The sequence below is a fragment of the Sprattus sprattus genome, assembly GCF_963457725.1.
Source record: "Sprattus sprattus genome assembly, chromosome: 10".
NCBI lineage: Eukaryota > Metazoa > Chordata > Actinopteri > Clupeiformes > Clupeidae > Sprattus > Sprattus sprattus.
In genome coordinates, this window is record NC_137908.1 from 20,958,862 (window position 1) to 20,977,364 (window position 18,503).

Sequence of the window (18,503 nt, forward strand, 5' to 3'; positions counted from 1 at the left end):
TGCACCCTCTAAGGCCCACAGTTGCACAATTACATACACACATCATTGTTAGCTATCCTAAAAGCAATCTGTTAATGTTTTTATTAACCCATTAACATAGTCAATGGGTCTTATAGTTCAGCCCGGCAATGCTATTGGATCGTATTTGTATATATAGGTCTGGCCTTGAAGTCACACATGCAAAAAAGCTCTGGAAAGCTCTTTGTTTTATTGGACTATATATGTCAATATTCAAGTAAAATACCGTAATATTATTACAGTGTCTAAACATGTACATATTTAGCTACTGTGGAATGCATGCACCAGATTAGACTTTGAGCTTGTTATGTCTGTGTTGCATTTTAACTTATCCGGGAGAGGTTGCTAGTCAAACTAGCATCTCACACATTACATGGGAACACTGCACTTCTCAAATCATATTAGAAATATAATGTCTATGATGATTCACTACAACTAAGTCCTTAAAGTATTTTCTCTGTTAGAAATTGTGATTTTAGAGTAGAATTGAATAAATGTATCAATCATTTTTAGTTGAAGACTTTCCTGTCTAGTTGAAGCTGCTTCTGTATCTTCTCAGTTTTAAAGTCCCAATACTGATTTTTTTTTCTGGTTCAGATATCACTGAAGATGTTGTTATTCTATGCAGCAAGTTTAATGTTTGTATTGTTTTTCAGAGGAAAAGAACTGTCTTCGGAACTATAATTGCAAATCAACATGTCTGATCACTGGAACTAAATTCAGCTTTGTAAATACAATTTGATACCATTTTCTTTTTTAAACGAATATTCATAAAAAATATGACTGTTAAATATAAAACTGATTAAATATTCATTATACCTACTGATGTGGGGCTAGGTAAGCAATCAACCCTGCAACTGAACCCCTTAGTTTTATACCCCTGTATACTTGTTCAGACAGTGTGAGTACAAATACAGAAATTCTGCTCCCAACTAGGGACAATGTCATTCCCCTAAAAACGTATGTTTTTTCAACATTTGGGCGTTACATGGATAGCAAGCAACAACAGTGAATGTGGGTGAACAGTCAGATTGATTGGGAGTATTGGCTAGCAGTACCTTGACTGAGTAGGCCAAGGAGATGGTGACAGCCAGCGGCAGACCCTCGGGAACAGCTACTACCAAAACTGTCACACCAATGATGAAGAACTTCACAAAATACTGAATATAGATGGGAGTGCACTCTGTCAACCACTGTCTCTCTTGAAGAACAAAGTTGTCGACGGCAAAGTATAGCACCAGGATGATGACAGTAATGGCAGACATCACCAGACCTAAAGTAAAGGGGCAGAAGGAGATGCTGTTGTTACCATTCACTATTATCAGGTTCATGGTCACATCCTTTGCTTTCATTCTTCATTCTGATATATAGTTTATCACATGTAGTAGATGCTCTTTTAACTGAAATAATATGACAGATAGGACATGCTTAGACACAGTACCAGCTTTTCCAATCTGAACAGCCAGCTTAGTCAGCTTTCCTTGCAGGACGGATTTCTCTTTCTTTGAGACATTGGGTTTTTTCTTTTCCTTCTCATCGGTCTCTCCACCCTCTGCACTCTTGAGGGGCTGCATCTCCATGGCAGCAGCTCCATCTTGCTTCTTCACTGGAATGGGGAGAGGAGAAAAGACTTTGGTTATACAGAGTGCACCTTGGTCATTTTGGCAAGTTGAAGGGCGTGTTCAATTCATTCACTGACACTGTATAGATAGAGCCATTTTGCCGATCCATGTTGAGTCAGAATTCCATTGCAACAGTTGTTAATTCCAAGGAAAATATTCAGTAGACACTTACAATTCTTTTTGAAAACAGGTAAAACGACAAAGCACTGTCGCTTTTTAAATATTTGATATAATGCTTCATTGTATAATATTCCATTGGTCTGTAGAGAGAGATGGGCTTGTCAGCCAGATTCCACCTGGTCAAGGCCCTGTACCTTTAATGGACCAACACCTGAGGATAAGGCAGCCAACTCCCAGCACCCTGAGGCTTGAGTGACTCTCAGCTCCTCTGCAGGGGAGCCTGCTGACCGCTGGGCTCTGGCTCTCTAGCATCTTTCTGCATGGTTGAACCACCCTGCACTCTAAGCCCCCTCGGCCACAGTGAGCCAAGGAAATGGTATTAATCCCTGAGACCAAATGCATGACAGACCGTGTCATCTTGCTGGCATAATTGTACTTTCTTTTGAGGAGAGGGAATACCTTTGACTGAAATGTATACAAATGTTGACTTGAGGATATTTTGAGATTATGTTATATAATGATTTTGACATTACTATCATTTTAATTTGCTGTTTATATAGCATTTAGTGCTGTATTGGTGTTGATTTTAGGATCCTTAAGAGGATCAGTCCTTTTTGCTTTTTTTGTTTGGAGAGACTTCTGTTTTGAGGACTAAGAGTTGACGGTTACAAATAATCTCAACCTGCAGAAAAACATTTAATCATCTTGTCTTTTGCATCCTCACCCTCCTGACAACCTTTCACTGCATTTCCTATTTAGAGCACCACAAAACATTCAACAAATCCTTCTGTCTCCGGGTCGCAATGCACATGGCTGCCCAGACCCAACCCTTGGCTATCGCCACTATCATCACTATCACCGCTATGGCCTGTGAGCTGAGAAAGGAGCATCAGACAGATAGATAGATAATCAAGAGACCTTGACAGGCTCACTGGGAGCAGCAGACAGGTGGGACACAGAGTGACAAAGCTGCAAACACAGATGTCAGGCTTAAATGGGAAGCCCTCGAGCCAGAAGGACACCAGGGAGGGTGAAGGAACCAGAGGGAGGGCGGAAGTGAAAGTAGGTTACCTTTTGTCTGGTTGTTCTCCGTATTTCCATCCTGCATTTTACCTATGATGAAGACATACAAGACACAGAACAAAAAAAAAAGACAAGAGAGTAACCAAAGCAGACGGTAAGACACCAAACGTTCACAAGGACATTACAGTGAAATCCAAATCAAAAGGAAGACAGAATATGAAGATTTATTTAACATTTCAATGACAATAACATACATAACACAATGTTGCATTTTAATGGTGTGGCTCTTGGGGAGGGTGCAACATTCTGCCATGATACAAACTACTGTATGGCTAGTGGCTACGCTTATCATATGGCTTATGATTTTTGTGAGTTTTATCAATTGATCAAATCTATTATTCGGAGTAAATGGTAAATTTCACTTTAACGTGAATGGGAATGGCAATACAAGTGTAGAAATGAATGGTTTATAATTAAAAATCGAATTCAATGCTTGAATATGTGTACGTAGACTAAAATCTGTGTGTCTTATAACCATTCTTCAAATATACTTAGACTGTAGTCTAATTAATTTGCTCTGATGTATTCAAAGCAGAAAAAGCTCAATGTTCTCCATGTATTTCTAATATGTTTAGTTTAATCTTTTTGTACTGAAAGTCAGTGACATACTTACATTAAAAGACTAGAGAGAATCTGACGTTTCAACAACACAAGAAAAGCCATTCTTGTCCTCCAGACACAACTATCACGTATTAAACACACTGATGCAGGATAGAGCAACACAGGTACACACACATATGACACTGAGTACATGCAGACCACCAACACCACCCACACAAGGATGCGCATGCAATATCTCATTGGTAGAGAGGGTTGGTATGTGACTGAAGCCTGATGCTAAAATTGGGTGTACTTCCTACTTAAGTTCACACCCTCTCACTAGATCTCCATCCCATAATATGTATAACCCATAGCACCCTCAACTCAAAATCAAACTTCGCATTACTCTCAATGAATATTTATAATGTGGCTTATTTAAAAATGTACTGTCTTATACAAAATGTCCATACACTATATGGAATTCAACCAAACAACTTTGCACTAAATCAATCATGGTATAATATAAGATGTCAACTGCACTAACCTGTAGATGTACATTGTACTCCTTAAGTATAATACATGAAGTAAGGAAGTCTCCATTAACGTATTCTCATAAACTCCTATATATATACAAGGTCTTGTGGGTCAACATGGCTTTGCACATTAATCAAGTTGAAAGGATGCATGTTAGCAATGAAATACAAAGTATATTAGGCCAACATGCTAGGGAAGTTTAAAGGTTGAGCATGCGGAAGGAACTGCCACAATATTAATTTAGATAATAAGGTAACCTATTATGTCTAAGATGTTTTGAGTTAACAAAGTTAATATTTCTATTGACTGTATTGTGGTGCATTGGTGTTTTCCAACTATAAGTCGCATTTCAGTAGCATTTCAGTTTTGTAAGCCAACAATTGACTTCAAAGACAAATTCAGAAAGAATGTCTGCAGTCTGTTTTAGAAATGAACGAAACACTGGAAAGTATTTTGTTTTGTTTAACACCCTCATTAACTATATGGATCTAAACAGAACCTCCAGCAAGTATTGTCTTTTGCCAGGTACATATAGGTGCGAAATAAAGACCTAGTAGAATTGTCCCATGATTTCACATTAATCCATGAACACAATGTCCCACAAAGACCGGACAATGATACAGTAACAACACAAAGCTAGCTTATGCCATGAGAAGTCTTTAAAGAAATAACAAGGCAACATCAACAACAACAACAACAGAAAACAACACCAGTACCATATAATATGATGATTGTGGTGTTGCATAAGAGGAATAATATTAGATGTTACTCTCAGTTTGTGACCCTCAAATGGAATTTTACACGTACAGCACAGATTATATTTTTTGAAACCCTGCAGACATACTTTTAAAGACAACAAAGCTAAACTGCAGCCCTAAATCAGAGGGATTATACATGAAGTGTTACATTGTGCACTGGCACTGACACACTGAAAGAAGTGGGTGATTTAAGGTCAGTTTTCACCCTGACGCAACTTTCATACACATACTTTATTATTTTCTTGAAACAAGAGGTGTCAGGGAGCTGCTACTAATAATACAGTGCGACTTATAGTCTGGAAGTATGGCAGTCATGCCACAGAGTATCTATTTGGATGAAGTGTGAGGGAATCCTCTCAGGGATCACTGCTGTATTTCTGCCCATGAGTCAAATCACACAGAAACAAGCTATAGCCTTCCTTTAAATCATGTAATATAAGGTAAGAGGTAAAATAACTTAAAAGAATACTCAGAGAGACTGACATATTCTTGGAACAGACAGCACACAATGGACAAGCAAAATAGGATTAATCTCCTTGGGTTACCAGTCACAAAACACTCTAATGGAGTACATGACCTGTGGATTAATGTCAGTGAGCATGTGCCTACTCCCACAACCAACCCTGTGCTGCAACATATGCATCCCTACTTCTGCCAATGCTAGCACACAGACCCCTGCAACTAACAACCAGAGTTTCCTATTGTGGCATTCCAACACTGAAAGTTGGGGGGGGGGGGGGGGGGGGGGGGGGGGACGAGAAAAGGGGAGAAACCAGAAGGGGGAAAACAGCAAAGAGAAAGGAGGAAATATTCACAACTTCCAGAGGCATGCATGTGTGAGGGGTGTACAGTCAGCAGAGAGGGAGGTAAGAAGAACTGAAGAGTGGGAAGGAAAGATAAAAACCCATGGGGAAGGGACAACGGAGGTCTTCTCAACCTACCATTGACTAGGCTGGCGTTACCAGGGGCATTTGCACCTGCAGCACCATCGGTGGCTATAGTTGCGATGGGGTGGGAGGAGGGATGGGAGCAGTCTAGCAAGTAATAATGGGCAAAAAAGGGATAATAGTGAACAAAAATAACATGGTTAAGAGCTTCTTTACTAGGATTAGTTAGTTCAGCTTTTTTTCTTCAGTCAACTGTTTTCACCTAAAAGGGCTAGAGAGATGGCAATAACAGGTGTTACATTCAAAATGCAACATAAAACAGTCACATATTAAATGGGTGAAGAAAACAAAAAAGAGTGTACGACAACACAATGATCAATGGTACAACAATCAGCCAGAATTGACCAAAATACTTTGGTAGGTTAAGACCAGTATTAAAAGTACCAGTATTAAAAGACAAAACATATTTTTACTCGAGGGACAGAGACTGTAGGAGGTACAAGATAATTCCTTTCATTGTATTTTCAAAGGATACTTAAAAAGCATATAAATACTTAATAGTTTACAGTGATAGCTAGACCCCTCACATCTGAGATCTAGAGCTTGTTTACTTCAAGCTTTCCCCAGACTAAAAGCTATTTTATATGTCATTTATAGTCAGGATACAAAAGCTCTTTAGAGGATTAGCTTAACAGAGATAGTCTAAACCTAGCATGCTTGTTAAGAACAGAGGTCTTGTCAGTTCAGCAATACAGAATGCTGCATGGACATTAATGTAGTACAAGAAAATAATCATCAGTAACATATCTATGCACATCTGTTATGAATAAAGAACATCTTTTTGTTCTGCCCATGTAAGAGTGAAAGTAGTTCATTCTATAAAGTATTTAGTTGGCAATGTGAAAGCAGCAACTACAGCACAATTTAAAAAAACTTTGTAACTGTGCCTATTTATCACAGCATAGAAAATAATTGGAGATTAGTCTCACGGATTCAAGCTTGAAAGGAAGGAATTTCATTTATTTTGCTGGACTGATGTAACACCCAAGACCTGCCCTTCCTGGGCAGCAATTTGAAACTCTAAAAACAGATTTGGTCCAACCATTGATCAGGAGCTTTATGCAAGGGGCATGGATGGGATGTGTCTCTATTTAGACTTAAAAAGATGCATTAGGCAGGCTCCTCTTTTTAAGTGGAGAATCACTGTGGCTGAAGCTGGGTGCTGGGAAGGAGGAGGAAGAGGAGGAGGAGGAGGAGGGAGGTTTAGTAAGGTGATCACAGGGTTACAGGAAGCTGCGTAGTGATGGGTGTGGTGGAAACCCCCAGGGTACGACATGGGATGGGGGGGGGGGGGGGGGGGCATACTCTACCTGTGAGCTGTTGGCCATCTTCCATTGGCTGACCTGCATGGTGGTATGTAGAATGACAGTCACACAAGAAGGAGATGAACGCGCACAGTGCACTCACTCACAGAGCAGATCAAAACCCATCTCTCACACTGTGAATCTACTGATTGGCGTGGTGTCTTTTTTTCCTGTTTTGTATTGCATTTGGTTCATGACACAGCAATAGCTTTAAATGTTCTTCCGATCAAAACAGCACCTTGTATATAGTGTTGGGATTTTCACATCCACAGAGAACAGCACACGGTGCACATCCCGATCTGCAATGCTACATCTATTCCAGTATAAATGTGCAGTTCCTGGTTTTCACAAGGATCACTGTGTATCTGATTAAAACACTGACCAATTTCAGAGAGGATGTCACATTACAATTCTACATAAATCTGGTGACTGATGTTTCTACAAAAGAGGATATTAGAGGAAAAACCTCTTTCATCACATCTAGATGCAAGAGCTGACGAGATAGGGGCCACACTCTGGCCACAGACTGCCGTATCTCTATAGATGTACAGATACGCATCTGGTGTCTGGTCTCTGATCTGGTCAAAGTGAATGTTTTACAGTATATCAAACATTCTATTAACCTATTTACCACAACTACTTTTTTTGGATGGGGGGCATTCTCCAGGATCTTAAAATGGAAATGGACCCTGGATTATAATCAGCTGTAGACAAAAATCAGCTGTAGAACAGTCCCAACTTGTTCTTCCAGTACTGAGGCATAAAGACATAAAAGCATACCTTTCTTCTCTTTCTTCTCCTCCTCCCCTTCACCAGCCCCCAACAAGGTAAAGATGATCCCAGTCTGGGAGTTCACTCCAACCGCAGTCACCACCATCCTCCCTGAGCCCTCCATCACATGAGTACCTGCGGAATGGGCCAAGATGAACCATCAGTTCAAATAGGCAATACAAAGGTAACACAAGCAGCTAGGGGACTCACAAATTTAACTGACTGGAGAGACAACAGGATGTATAATTAAGAATGGCCATTTAAAGAACGACCCTCTAAAGGAGCAGAAGCATTGTCTGCAGTAGCAGGCAATTATCAAGCTAAAAACAACTGGACAAGATGTCGGCTATGGCAAATTGAAACTACAAGGAGCACAAAGCTTGCTAAAGAAATGACAGTTACGGAGTGGGAAGCACTACAACACCAGAGGCTGGAGGAAGTGCTGATAGTGATAAAGTTGGACATCTAAAGAGCTTACAGCACGTAGTGTTAACAATGACAATTAGAAAACAACATCAATAGCTGTCCCTTAATCAGAGATTAACACAGAGCACTTCTTACACACTGGTATGGAGACAAGTTAAAGGAAGCCCTGCAATACTGTGTGTCTTTTAACTGGAGGTATGAACTAGTTTAACAACCAGTTTAACAACCTCACGTTGAATAATTTCAACAAGGGCAAAAGGGTTAAAGAAACACAGCCTCTCCCATTCTCTTCATTTATTTCTATAAAGGCCACTTTATGATTTCCTGGTTTTCAAGAGAAAGGACACTGAACTCTGAATTTATTATTTTTCATGAACATGACAGGCATCGTTATTGATGCTGTTATTTTATTAATAATAAGATAATCTTATTCATTTGAGTAGGTAGATGCACCAGTTGACCTTGCTAGTCCTCCAGTGGCTTATTTAGTATGAGATGGAATAGGTTGGTGAAACTAGAGTCAACCTATGTTCATGAAAACTATTGTGTTTTATTTCAACCTGTTTTTTCAGGTACTCATAAGAGTAGGAATAATTAATGAAACCTTCGACTCTCCTTGAAAAAAAATGGCATCCTGTAGATGGCATTACTACACTAGATCATAATGGTCATAATGTTTAGATGACAAAAGAGGAGAGGTAACAGAACATAGTCATACTGTATGTATTCTTGATATCCCCATTACAACCTAAATATGCCAGTATATAGCACAGCAGAGAAACATTGCTTGACACACACTGAATTTGTGCTTTCATTTTTGCCAATGATTTATTTGTAGAATTTTTTAAGTTAAATTCGTTATTTTGGCTATTCACCTACTTCAAAATATCTCCAAAACAGTGAATAGTCTCCAAAGACAGATAACATCAGTGTGAGTGATTGTGTGCAGCAGACTTACCGGATAGAAGCATGGGATCTTTGTCCGCAGCTTTCCGCACATGGTCTGATTCGCCCGTCAGAGAACTCTCATCAATCTTTAGGTCGTTGCCCTGTATCAAAACTCCATCAGCAGGAAGCAGGTCACCTTTAAAAAGACAGAGGAAACTCATTCGTCAGCCATCCCACAAGAGATGCTCATGTCCATTATTTGGTGGAAACTGTAGTCTCCTTGTGTCTTGCACTCAAGCAGCATTTGAAAACACAATGTTTTAAAATGATTGCATCCTCTCCTTTCAAAACAAGGATTTCCGACTTCATTTTAAAACTGACAGACAACTTACACTATAACCTAAATTGTATTGCAGGGGGCATACAAGCCACAACAGTGTACTCCAATCAGTAATTATTGAATGCTTCTGATCTCTGTAAAGGATTTAAAAAACCCTGGATCACATCAGTAAAGAGCCATACCAATTCGTTTCTTGCCTAATTGAGTCTCAAAACATTTTTTTATTTATTTTTTTAATATACTGAACCGCAACAGCAAATGAGCAAAGATGTTCTTGCCATAGCTGAGGGATAGACTTCTTTCACAGGGTGGTTCTTGGATGAATGCTTTATGACGAGCACAAGTGGTAGTGATTTTTTTGTCATGCAAAGCAGCTAACAATCAATGGCCAATATGCTTTATTCCAAACTATACATGTGGAAAACATTAGTGTGCGTGTCAAACAGAAGCAGTACGCACCATACTTGATTTGGGCAATATCTCCCACCAGAATGTCAGCGACAGGCAGTTGGATGACCTGGCTCCCCCGCACCACCTGAAACTTCTGTTCCTGCTCGATGCGACTCTGTAGTCCACGGAACTGCTTCTCTTTACTCCAGTCATTGAAGGCGGTGACAATCACCACACACGCCACTGAGAGTAAGATGGCGGCACCCTCTATCCAACCGGCCTCTGCCTCCCCCTCATCCTCAGCGCCTGCGGCGGCTGCCCCACACACTGCACACAAGGGACCAGAGCCAAAAGGAGATGTCAGACATACATAGTAAGTGCACAAACATATACAATGTATATAAATATATAGTAAAGATCATATGGTGTTAAAAGCCATAAAATGCCCAATTAGTGTGCAACACACAGACACCTATACGTATATGCCTGCACACATACAAAAAAAATGTTTTTTTCAAGCACCAAATAATGTTTATACTCTCATTACATGAAACAGTGATCATTAATTCATTGCAACATTAAAACAATTATACATAGGCTTAGTGTCAGTAAATAAACAGACATGCATGTAGAGCAATTTCCCTTTTGGTAAACTTTGATCTTTTGCATGCCATTAAAGTATATAGTATCTACTTGGCATTCGCATTGAGCATTATAATGAGCATTGTAATGTGATGATTTTAAAAGGCAATCTATTTTAAATGACTGAAGTGCTGTGGGTGTTTAAAAGTTGTTTGTCTGTGAAGCCATATTCCTTTGAGTTTTTCAAACATCTTCAACCTGTGACTTAAAAGGAAATCTGTAATGCTACCATAGGCAGAGTAAGTGGATGAATCTTTGTAGATAGCTGTACCTGTGATTCCTTCAAACTAATTCCAGTCTAAGAAACAAACAGCTATAGAGAGTCTGTACATCAACAAGAAAAGCAAGCAGGGTTTACAGAGAAGTCATGTGGACATCAAGTGGTTAAGTTGATATCATTCATCTTGTTATGTCCTTAAAGCTAACACCAACAAAAGCACACTCCATTTTTCAATTTGACATCCACATTTACACTTGTGAGGTCTTTAATGCTCCAAAGTGTTGGTTTTAGCTGTGTAAAGTCAAAACCTATTTGGGGCACTATTAGCTTTTATTATCACCTCAGTGCATTTTGTGTGACCATATGTGAAACTAAAGGCAACATGTCAAGCAAGCAGCGACACCATAGGAAGCCCTGATATATAAAATAAAAGGCATCGGCAACACAAAGAAATGTGCCGCAGAGGTAGATAGCCTGCGCCAGAGAGATGGTGGTGGTCGCATTCTCATTAGGCTGATTTAAAGGCGAGGTCTACCACAGTGTAATAATATGCATTGATCAAAGCAAATGAGAGGCTTTAGTGGGATCAGAGCACAAACCATTTCACCATCTACGAAGGCATTTGTAGAGTTTAGAGTGAAAACATGTCCAGATCCCAGTTTTGCATTCACAAGTAAAGTCTTTACCTTTGCCTTGGCTCAGATTATCATCCAGACATGGCATCTTTCAAAGGTGACCATGCTGTATTTAATGCATCAGTACCATCATTAGTGGAATGAGATGCCATTGTGGCTCCCATCAGCACAGATCTCCCATCAGTGGCCGCACTGCAGATCTCTTAATGTGACATAATCCCCTGCAGCATGCTGCCTGCTAGTCTCTGGCAATTCTGAGTGCAATGTCGGCCAGACTGTCAGGAGCTGTCCATGGTCCTGAAGTGGAGACGTGTTCAGTTATAGATAACCCAACTCGGCGTACTGCAGCAGTCCACCAGTGTCAATGAGCTGCAGCTAATTAAGTGAGCCCTGTCGCATGGAGGCTGACATTTCCACAATACAAAATCATTTGCAAGAGCCAGGAAACTCCATGAGACCACTCCTTTACAGTACTTTCTTTCCAAGACTTTCTTTCTTAAACATCAACATAAACATTTAGCAACATACATCAATTTGAAATGTTTGTCATGCAAGGCATTTCTAATAGCAAAAGGAATAGGATAACTCTGGGATCTCAAATGGGGAATGACCAATAAACAAGCCTATGAAACACTACTTTCCACTGTTCTAGTGCTCACTGCTGCACAGAGAAAAATGACATTTTCTTTCTGCAGAGGCCGCATTGATCCTAATGCGAGTGTGCTTATCTTGCCTCGGCTAGCTGCAGGCAGAGAAACTGTGATGGCATGATTCAATTTGAACACCAGGGATGTCTGGAAGCACAGACAGGCAACACAATTAATCTTCTTAAGGGAACATCAACAATGTCATTCTCCTGGCAACAAAATTAAAGCCTTTAAGAGAAATGAATAATACAGTCAGAGCGAGCAAGGCTAGAATTACATTTTATATACTGATAGAAGTCGTGTGGGATGCTGTCATCAAATGCAAACATGCATCTGCCTTTCAAGAGCTATCAAAAGCCTGTCAAGGTGTCTACGGAGAAAAGGTGTCTACCAAGGAGAAAATGTTCACTGTGACATGGAAAAAATCTTCCACTCTCTACCAGTCACTTCTAAATGCCTACCAAACCTCTCCAGCTAGACAATCATTATTACTTCTCTGTAATTATTGTACTGCCACCAGAGACTAGGCCCTGACTATTGAAGTGTAATTCACATGGACACTTCTATGATTATTTAAAAAAAAAAAAAATACAGTGAAAGGAACAGAAAGGCATTCAGTGACTATGCTGGTTCACTTTCAGATGCTTACGTCCTAAAGAGGGGTTGACTGTATTCCGTAAGGATTTTTAAACTTCACTGACAAATACACACAAGAAAACCAATAGGAAAACCATTAAACATTCAGCCTAATATCGAACCATATCATGCAATTCGTTTACCCTCCATTCATTTAATAATTTATCCTTTTCAGCACAGAGGATGGACACGTGGCTGATATCTTTTTAAAGCCTTACAAAAGGCACAAATGACTATGCAAATCGAGTAATTAAAATGAATGACATTCAGAGTATGCACAAAACACATACTTATTTTTGAAGTATGCGTGTGATTCAAAAGAATTCTACAACAAATAAAAGCCTCCTAACTGCACAGAAGTACAGTAGAAGATGATATTCAAAGCAACTCTGATTACAGTCAGAGAGTATGCAGCTATTCAGAAAAACATTTTTATTATGACAGGCAAATGCAGGAAAGACATCGGTTAAGACTAAAATGGATCAGCGTTTACCAGGCTCCTGCTGCAGATGGACATAGCAATTTGCATGTTAATAATTGGGATGTCATTTTTATTTAGACTGTGTGTGCACTTTTCGCATGAAATGTACATTATCTGCCCAGCAACAGCATTTAACAATGCTACTGACCAAGACCAACAGGAGAGACATTTCACTTTCATGAGGATAACCCCTCTTCTGGCACCAGTCCTCCAAATATGTTCAGAATTAAAGATCATTCTCAGCTCCTGGTATAATTGAATTTGAGACCATTATAATGATTGATACTACTTACTCAGCATCTCCCCCACACTTTCTTAATGGCTATGTCTTCATTGCACATTTTATAGTCAGCTGGTTTGATGTATGGCCTTCACCTAAAGGTTATTCCTCTGGGGTGTGCTTCATTAGCCTGCCTCTCTCGGAGAAGCCTTGTGTCACAAACCCAATCCCCCACCCCCGTGCTCCCTATCCTCCATTCTGCAGTGTTCTAGTCGCTCCCCTGACTTGTTTGAGAGAGCTCTAAATGCACAGTCACTCTTGTTAACAAGGCCTGCGGTGAGGCTCTTTGGCACGGCAGAGCACCGCTCAGGGTAAATATACTGTTCTGTGTGTGAATGGTGCACTGGTTTGTGTACGTTTTCGGAGCGGGTGAAACACTCATCACTTTGGCTCATTTCTGTGCAAATGCTGCAGAGGAAAACAATCATTCCACGTCCCACTGGGTAGTGGCACTGGTCACATATTTGAATATATTTGCGGATGAACATGCCAAGGTTTACAGTATACTGAAGTCTGTGTGAAGTACAACGCTGTATTAAAGCATGTGTTATTGTTTACCACATGTATTACAGATGCATGTATGGTTGTCTACCAAGACATAAAACACGAAGAATACATTTTATTCCACAAGACTAATGTAGGAGACACTCACCCTCACTCCCCTCCCCCGGGGGCTGGTAGAAGGACAGCCCCAGTGAGATCAAGGCAGCGATTTCCAGGATGATAAGGGTCACATCTTGAAGGGCTTCCCATATTAACTCTAAGAAAGTTTTTGGCTTCTTTGGAGGTATAAGATTTAGCCCATAGACTTCTTTTCTCTTGTCTAAGTCAGTTGCATCTCCTGCCAGACCTGTAGGCATTTGAAACAAATAAAAGCATGTTTAATAAGACTACAGGTGATACTTAAACCAACTAAACAGGCAATATTTGTCCCGAAAGCATTTAGAACACACTCTCCTTCCTAGGCTTCATATTACACCTACTGTTTTCCATCACAAAGCCACTTACATTGCAGTATTTTACCTCTATGAAATGGTCTTCACATATTTCAAAGTAATGCTGATAAGCTTTTGTAATTACAGAGTGTACATAGTACAAGTTATCATAGAAAAAATCTTGAGAAAGGATTACAATGTGTGCATTTTAAAGGTCACATCAAGACAGCATTTTCCTCTACAAGTTCAGTGCAGGTTCGTCGAATGGCTCCTCACAGATCTTCAGAAAACCAAAGAATATCTAAGGCTGGTGTATCCTTGGTTTATTTTATTTTTGCAGGTAAGAAATGACACAAACTTGAAGGATATGGCAAGTAAGGCACAGGTCAACATGTTCACGGGTTTAAAAAAAAATAAATAGCAATCTTCCTTTCTCTTCGGCTCTCCCTCTCTGGGCCCTTGTGTCCTCCACACTCACCAATTATGCTGCTGACTCATCAGCCAGGGCGGAGCTGTGCTCTTATATAATGCATTTTTGAGAGAGGGCCCTGGCCTCTGCCCTTCCCTCCTCTGCAGATACCATGTGCCATGCAAATCATCCCTGTATTACCAGCACTCCAGCAAGCTCCAGGCATACTTAGCTGTGCGCTCAGAGATGAAAAACATAAAAAAGTGACATGAGTTCAACTGCCACGGATTCATCCCTTTTCTGATGCATCATGCTGCTGCTCTGGCAGAAGATATGGCTCTAAGATAAAGTCGGCTTCTGAGGAGTGGAGCTGCTGGATGCTTTTAAACTGACATTTCACATCAAAACTTAAAGTAGCAGTATAAATAGGCTTATCGATACAGTCTTCATACAGCTAAAGGGCACATTATGCTGCAAATGCCAATTCAGGGAGGCGTGATTTCCCTGCAGAGTTACAACAGCTCACAGTGAGCTAGGTGGGAATTGCTCTTCAACACAGGTAAGTATCACTGCATTGGTATAGTACACCAGCTGCCTAGCTGAGCAGTTTACAAAGTGAATGTAAATATAGTATTGCATTACACTAACTATTATATACATTACACTATTACATTAACTTATAGAATATATCCACATGTCCTTACCATTCCACAGATGGCCATCTGTTGTCATATGACAACAGAGCCAGTTCCTCACATGCCAGAATATCAGCTTGAACTAAGAGAGATCTAGGAAGAACAGACTGACTGAGGGTGCTTTTGTGATTCCACAGAGTGCACTGCTGGCACCTGAACCACTCCTGCTGTGGACATACATTTATAGGACACTTGATAGCCAGCATATGACACAGGCTTCAACTGACTCATCTGCAGATGATTCAAGACCACAAAGCTGCTGTCTCCATACAGCCACTGAGAAACTAGAAACCCTGCACACACCACAGAAGGGATTAGACCTCGTGCCAACAAGATGAATCAACTTGAAACATGGACCCATTCTCTAAGGACTAATTATTCACGCGGACTACACTTCAGAGTAAAGAGAGCATTGTACATGGCTACAATAATTAGTTCTGGTTCTGCAGTCCAGAAACAATCTTTAAGAGATATGTTAAGTCGTCTCGTGTGAAGGTCTTATCCATTATTAGGAGACCTTTGCTTCTGGGAGGAAAAAATAAATAAATAAATCCATGATCCAACTGGTTCTGTCTTATTTTAAAGAAAGCTGGCAAGAGGAGAAGCATTGTTCAGTGAAGCAAATTATTGGCATATAAATACCACTTATGAGTGTTTTACATTCACACATCTGTATAAACTGTTCTAAAGAGTAAACCATAGATCTGCATGAAGGAGTAAATCTTAATATAAAATGATGGTCAACCTGAGCTATGATTTGCTATGAGCTATCATTTATTTTAGCATCAAAAGGTTCTTTGTATGAGCAGTCACAGCAATGTGCTGTTGTTGTAAATCCATCATTGTGTCAATCTTCTCATTTGCACATAAACCAATCACTCAAGCATATAATGAATGAAAACAGCAAATGGCAATTTTAACAAGAAACTGACATAATACACATGCCTCTGTTCCGGGCAAACACAAGAGCAGATAATTCTACTGGACAGCATTCAGAATACTGGCACATTATTGGCAGCGATAAACTCTGGCCAGCAGCTGGGTAAATGTGATTCGGCATGGGCCCTTGTTTTCCCAGGTCCCTAAAAATCAGGATTTGTGAAATTCTGCATTTCAGCTGCGTCATCTGTCCAGCTGTGCTCCTGGTTTAGTGTCTTGGAGCGCCAGAACCTGGCCAGGAACGTTGGGAAGCTGCCTGTGCTTTTGTAATGCACCCCTGCCGCCATCACTGCTTTTCAGGGATTAGGCCCTCAATGTGAATCTGCTGTCATTTAGCTGCCTGGGGCAGGCATTGGTCACCACCAGGGAGAAGCACAGGCCCCTGGCCAGGGCAGACAAGAACAAAATGGATATAAATATTTTTTAGAAGAAATGGGAAATGGGAATGGGAAATACTTTTTTTCAAAATACATATTTATTTTATGCTATAAGAATGTAACCTTAAGTTTTGATAGGCTGTGTTATTCAGTCTAAAAAACAGCATTTAGTTTATTTTCATGAGTAGTGAGTATGTTAGGGGTTTCCGTGGTTCCCTGGGTAAACAGGAGAGAGCTGTTTTGGCAAGTGTACTTTGTAGGAATTTAATTGAGGGGGCACAGGTTGTTGAGGAGAGTCATAATGCAGTGTGCAGTGTGCGTCCATGTTAAATAAAGCAAATTAAGCCCACTCCTGTAACCTGTTTTTTTCTACCCCGCCTCAGCGTGATGGGAGTTTCACCACAACCAACCAACTTCAGGGTTACAAGAATATATTGTGCTTTGGTGTCTTACTGTAGTCTTTTCTCCCAAACGCTTTGTCCTGCTTTTACTATCACAAAAATAAATAATCAATACAGCTAGATCTTGGTCCACATCTTTTGCCCAAGAGACCTTGATAGATTCTCACCTATAGTATAGTCCCTATCAAGAGAGAATGAGAACTGACTCTCACCTATAGTCCCTATAACGACAGAACCTTGTTAGATTCTCACCTACAGTATAGTCCCTATCAAGACAGAAAGAGAACTGATTCTCACCTATAGTCCCTATCAAGACAGAAAGAGAACTGATTCTCACCTATAGTCCCTATCAAGACCAAAAGCGAACTGATTCTCACCTATAGTTCCTATCAAGAGAGACAGAGAATTGAGACCATGAGCCCACCCCCACCAGCACACAACATAGATAATCTAAAAGTTGTGTGTGTGTGTGTGTGTGTGTGTAGTTGGGTGGGTGTACGGATGGCTGATGGGGGGGGGGGGGGGGGGGGATTAAAGTAGAAAACACCCCACAATGGGTATCCAAAAATAGCCTCATTAACCATTCCCTTTTTAATTGTGCCTCGGGATGCATGGAGATCCTCTCATTGATCTAGCACCCGCGCACACCAGCACATCCAGCGCGCGTGTTTCCCACGGCCCAGGCCACTGCTATATGCAGCGGGGGAGAGCACTGCCTCAGCACCTCTCATTGGCTGAGCTCAACCGCACTGAGCATGGCTGACACTTGGTCTCGTGCAGCCAAGCAGTGCCATAGAAGCTGACTATCACTCACTGCGATGCTGTGATCCTTAGCCAGACACTCTCAATTAACACAAGCAAATCCGGCGTCACTCCCCATTCTGTCTGTAGAGGCTCCTCAAGACAGCATTCAGTGGGGTGCACAACTAGACAAGGAGACTGAGTGAGACACAGGAAATGAGCTAGGAAGTTGGGAGCTGTGAGGAAGTATAAATATGCAAATGGTGGATGTGTGGTTTTATGAAAAAGTGCACTGGTGTTAGAAGGGTGAGTGTGGCTATGTGTTATGAATACATAAAGCATGTCATCATGGCAAGCCTGATACTGAAGCCAAACCATTACCCAGCAGCAGAGTGTCAAGGGGGATATGAATATGAAAGTATAAAAATTCAATGTGCATTTTGAGTCTGTTCCAATTTCCTCCAAAGTGCCGATTTTATTAGGCATTTAAGAGCTCACAGCATAAGAAATATGACCAAAGTACAGTGTCAGTCATCTCCTTGATGTTAATTGAACATTTATAGCTCAATTTGTTACTTGGCTTCATAAAGTACTTTGAAACATGCAGTTCTAGGCTTAGAAAGTCTTGTGAGTGATGATGCACACAAAATAATAATTCAGTAAATATTCAAATCATAAACTATAAACTTCAAGATGAGCATATAAATCAGAGTAAATCAAACAT

The 18,503-nt window shown here is 40.5% G+C and overlaps 1 protein-coding gene across 6 annotated transcripts in view; it reads right to left on the reverse strand.

Moving 5' to 3' along the window:
- The window catches only part of atp2b2 (ATPase plasma membrane Ca2+ transporting 2), an 86,382-nt gene that overhangs the window by 22,263 nt on the left and 45,616 nt on the right, over positions 1-18,503 (reverse strand). For 5 of the 6 annotated variants that reach the window (XM_080846397.1, XM_080846398.1, XM_080846402.1 and 2 more), the window contains 9 exons: positions 13,935-14,132; positions 9,811-10,068; positions 9,082-9,207; positions 7,707-7,832; positions 6,933-6,965; positions 5,617-5,709; positions 2,832-2,873; positions 1,460-1,624; positions 1,077-1,291 (listed from right to left, as the gene is read on the reverse strand). In XM_080846397.1, the coding sequence (XP_080702523.1) occupies positions 1,077-1,291; positions 1,460-1,624; positions 2,832-2,873; positions 5,617-5,709; positions 6,933-6,965; positions 7,707-7,832; positions 9,082-9,207; positions 9,811-10,068; positions 13,935-14,132 (1,256 nt within the window). The remainder of the gene's footprint in view (positions 1-1,076; positions 1,292-1,459; positions 1,625-2,831; positions 2,874-5,616; positions 5,710-6,932; positions 6,966-7,706; positions 7,833-9,081; positions 9,208-9,810; positions 10,069-13,934; positions 14,133-18,503) is intronic. The other variant, XM_080846399.1, reaches the window with a different exon arrangement.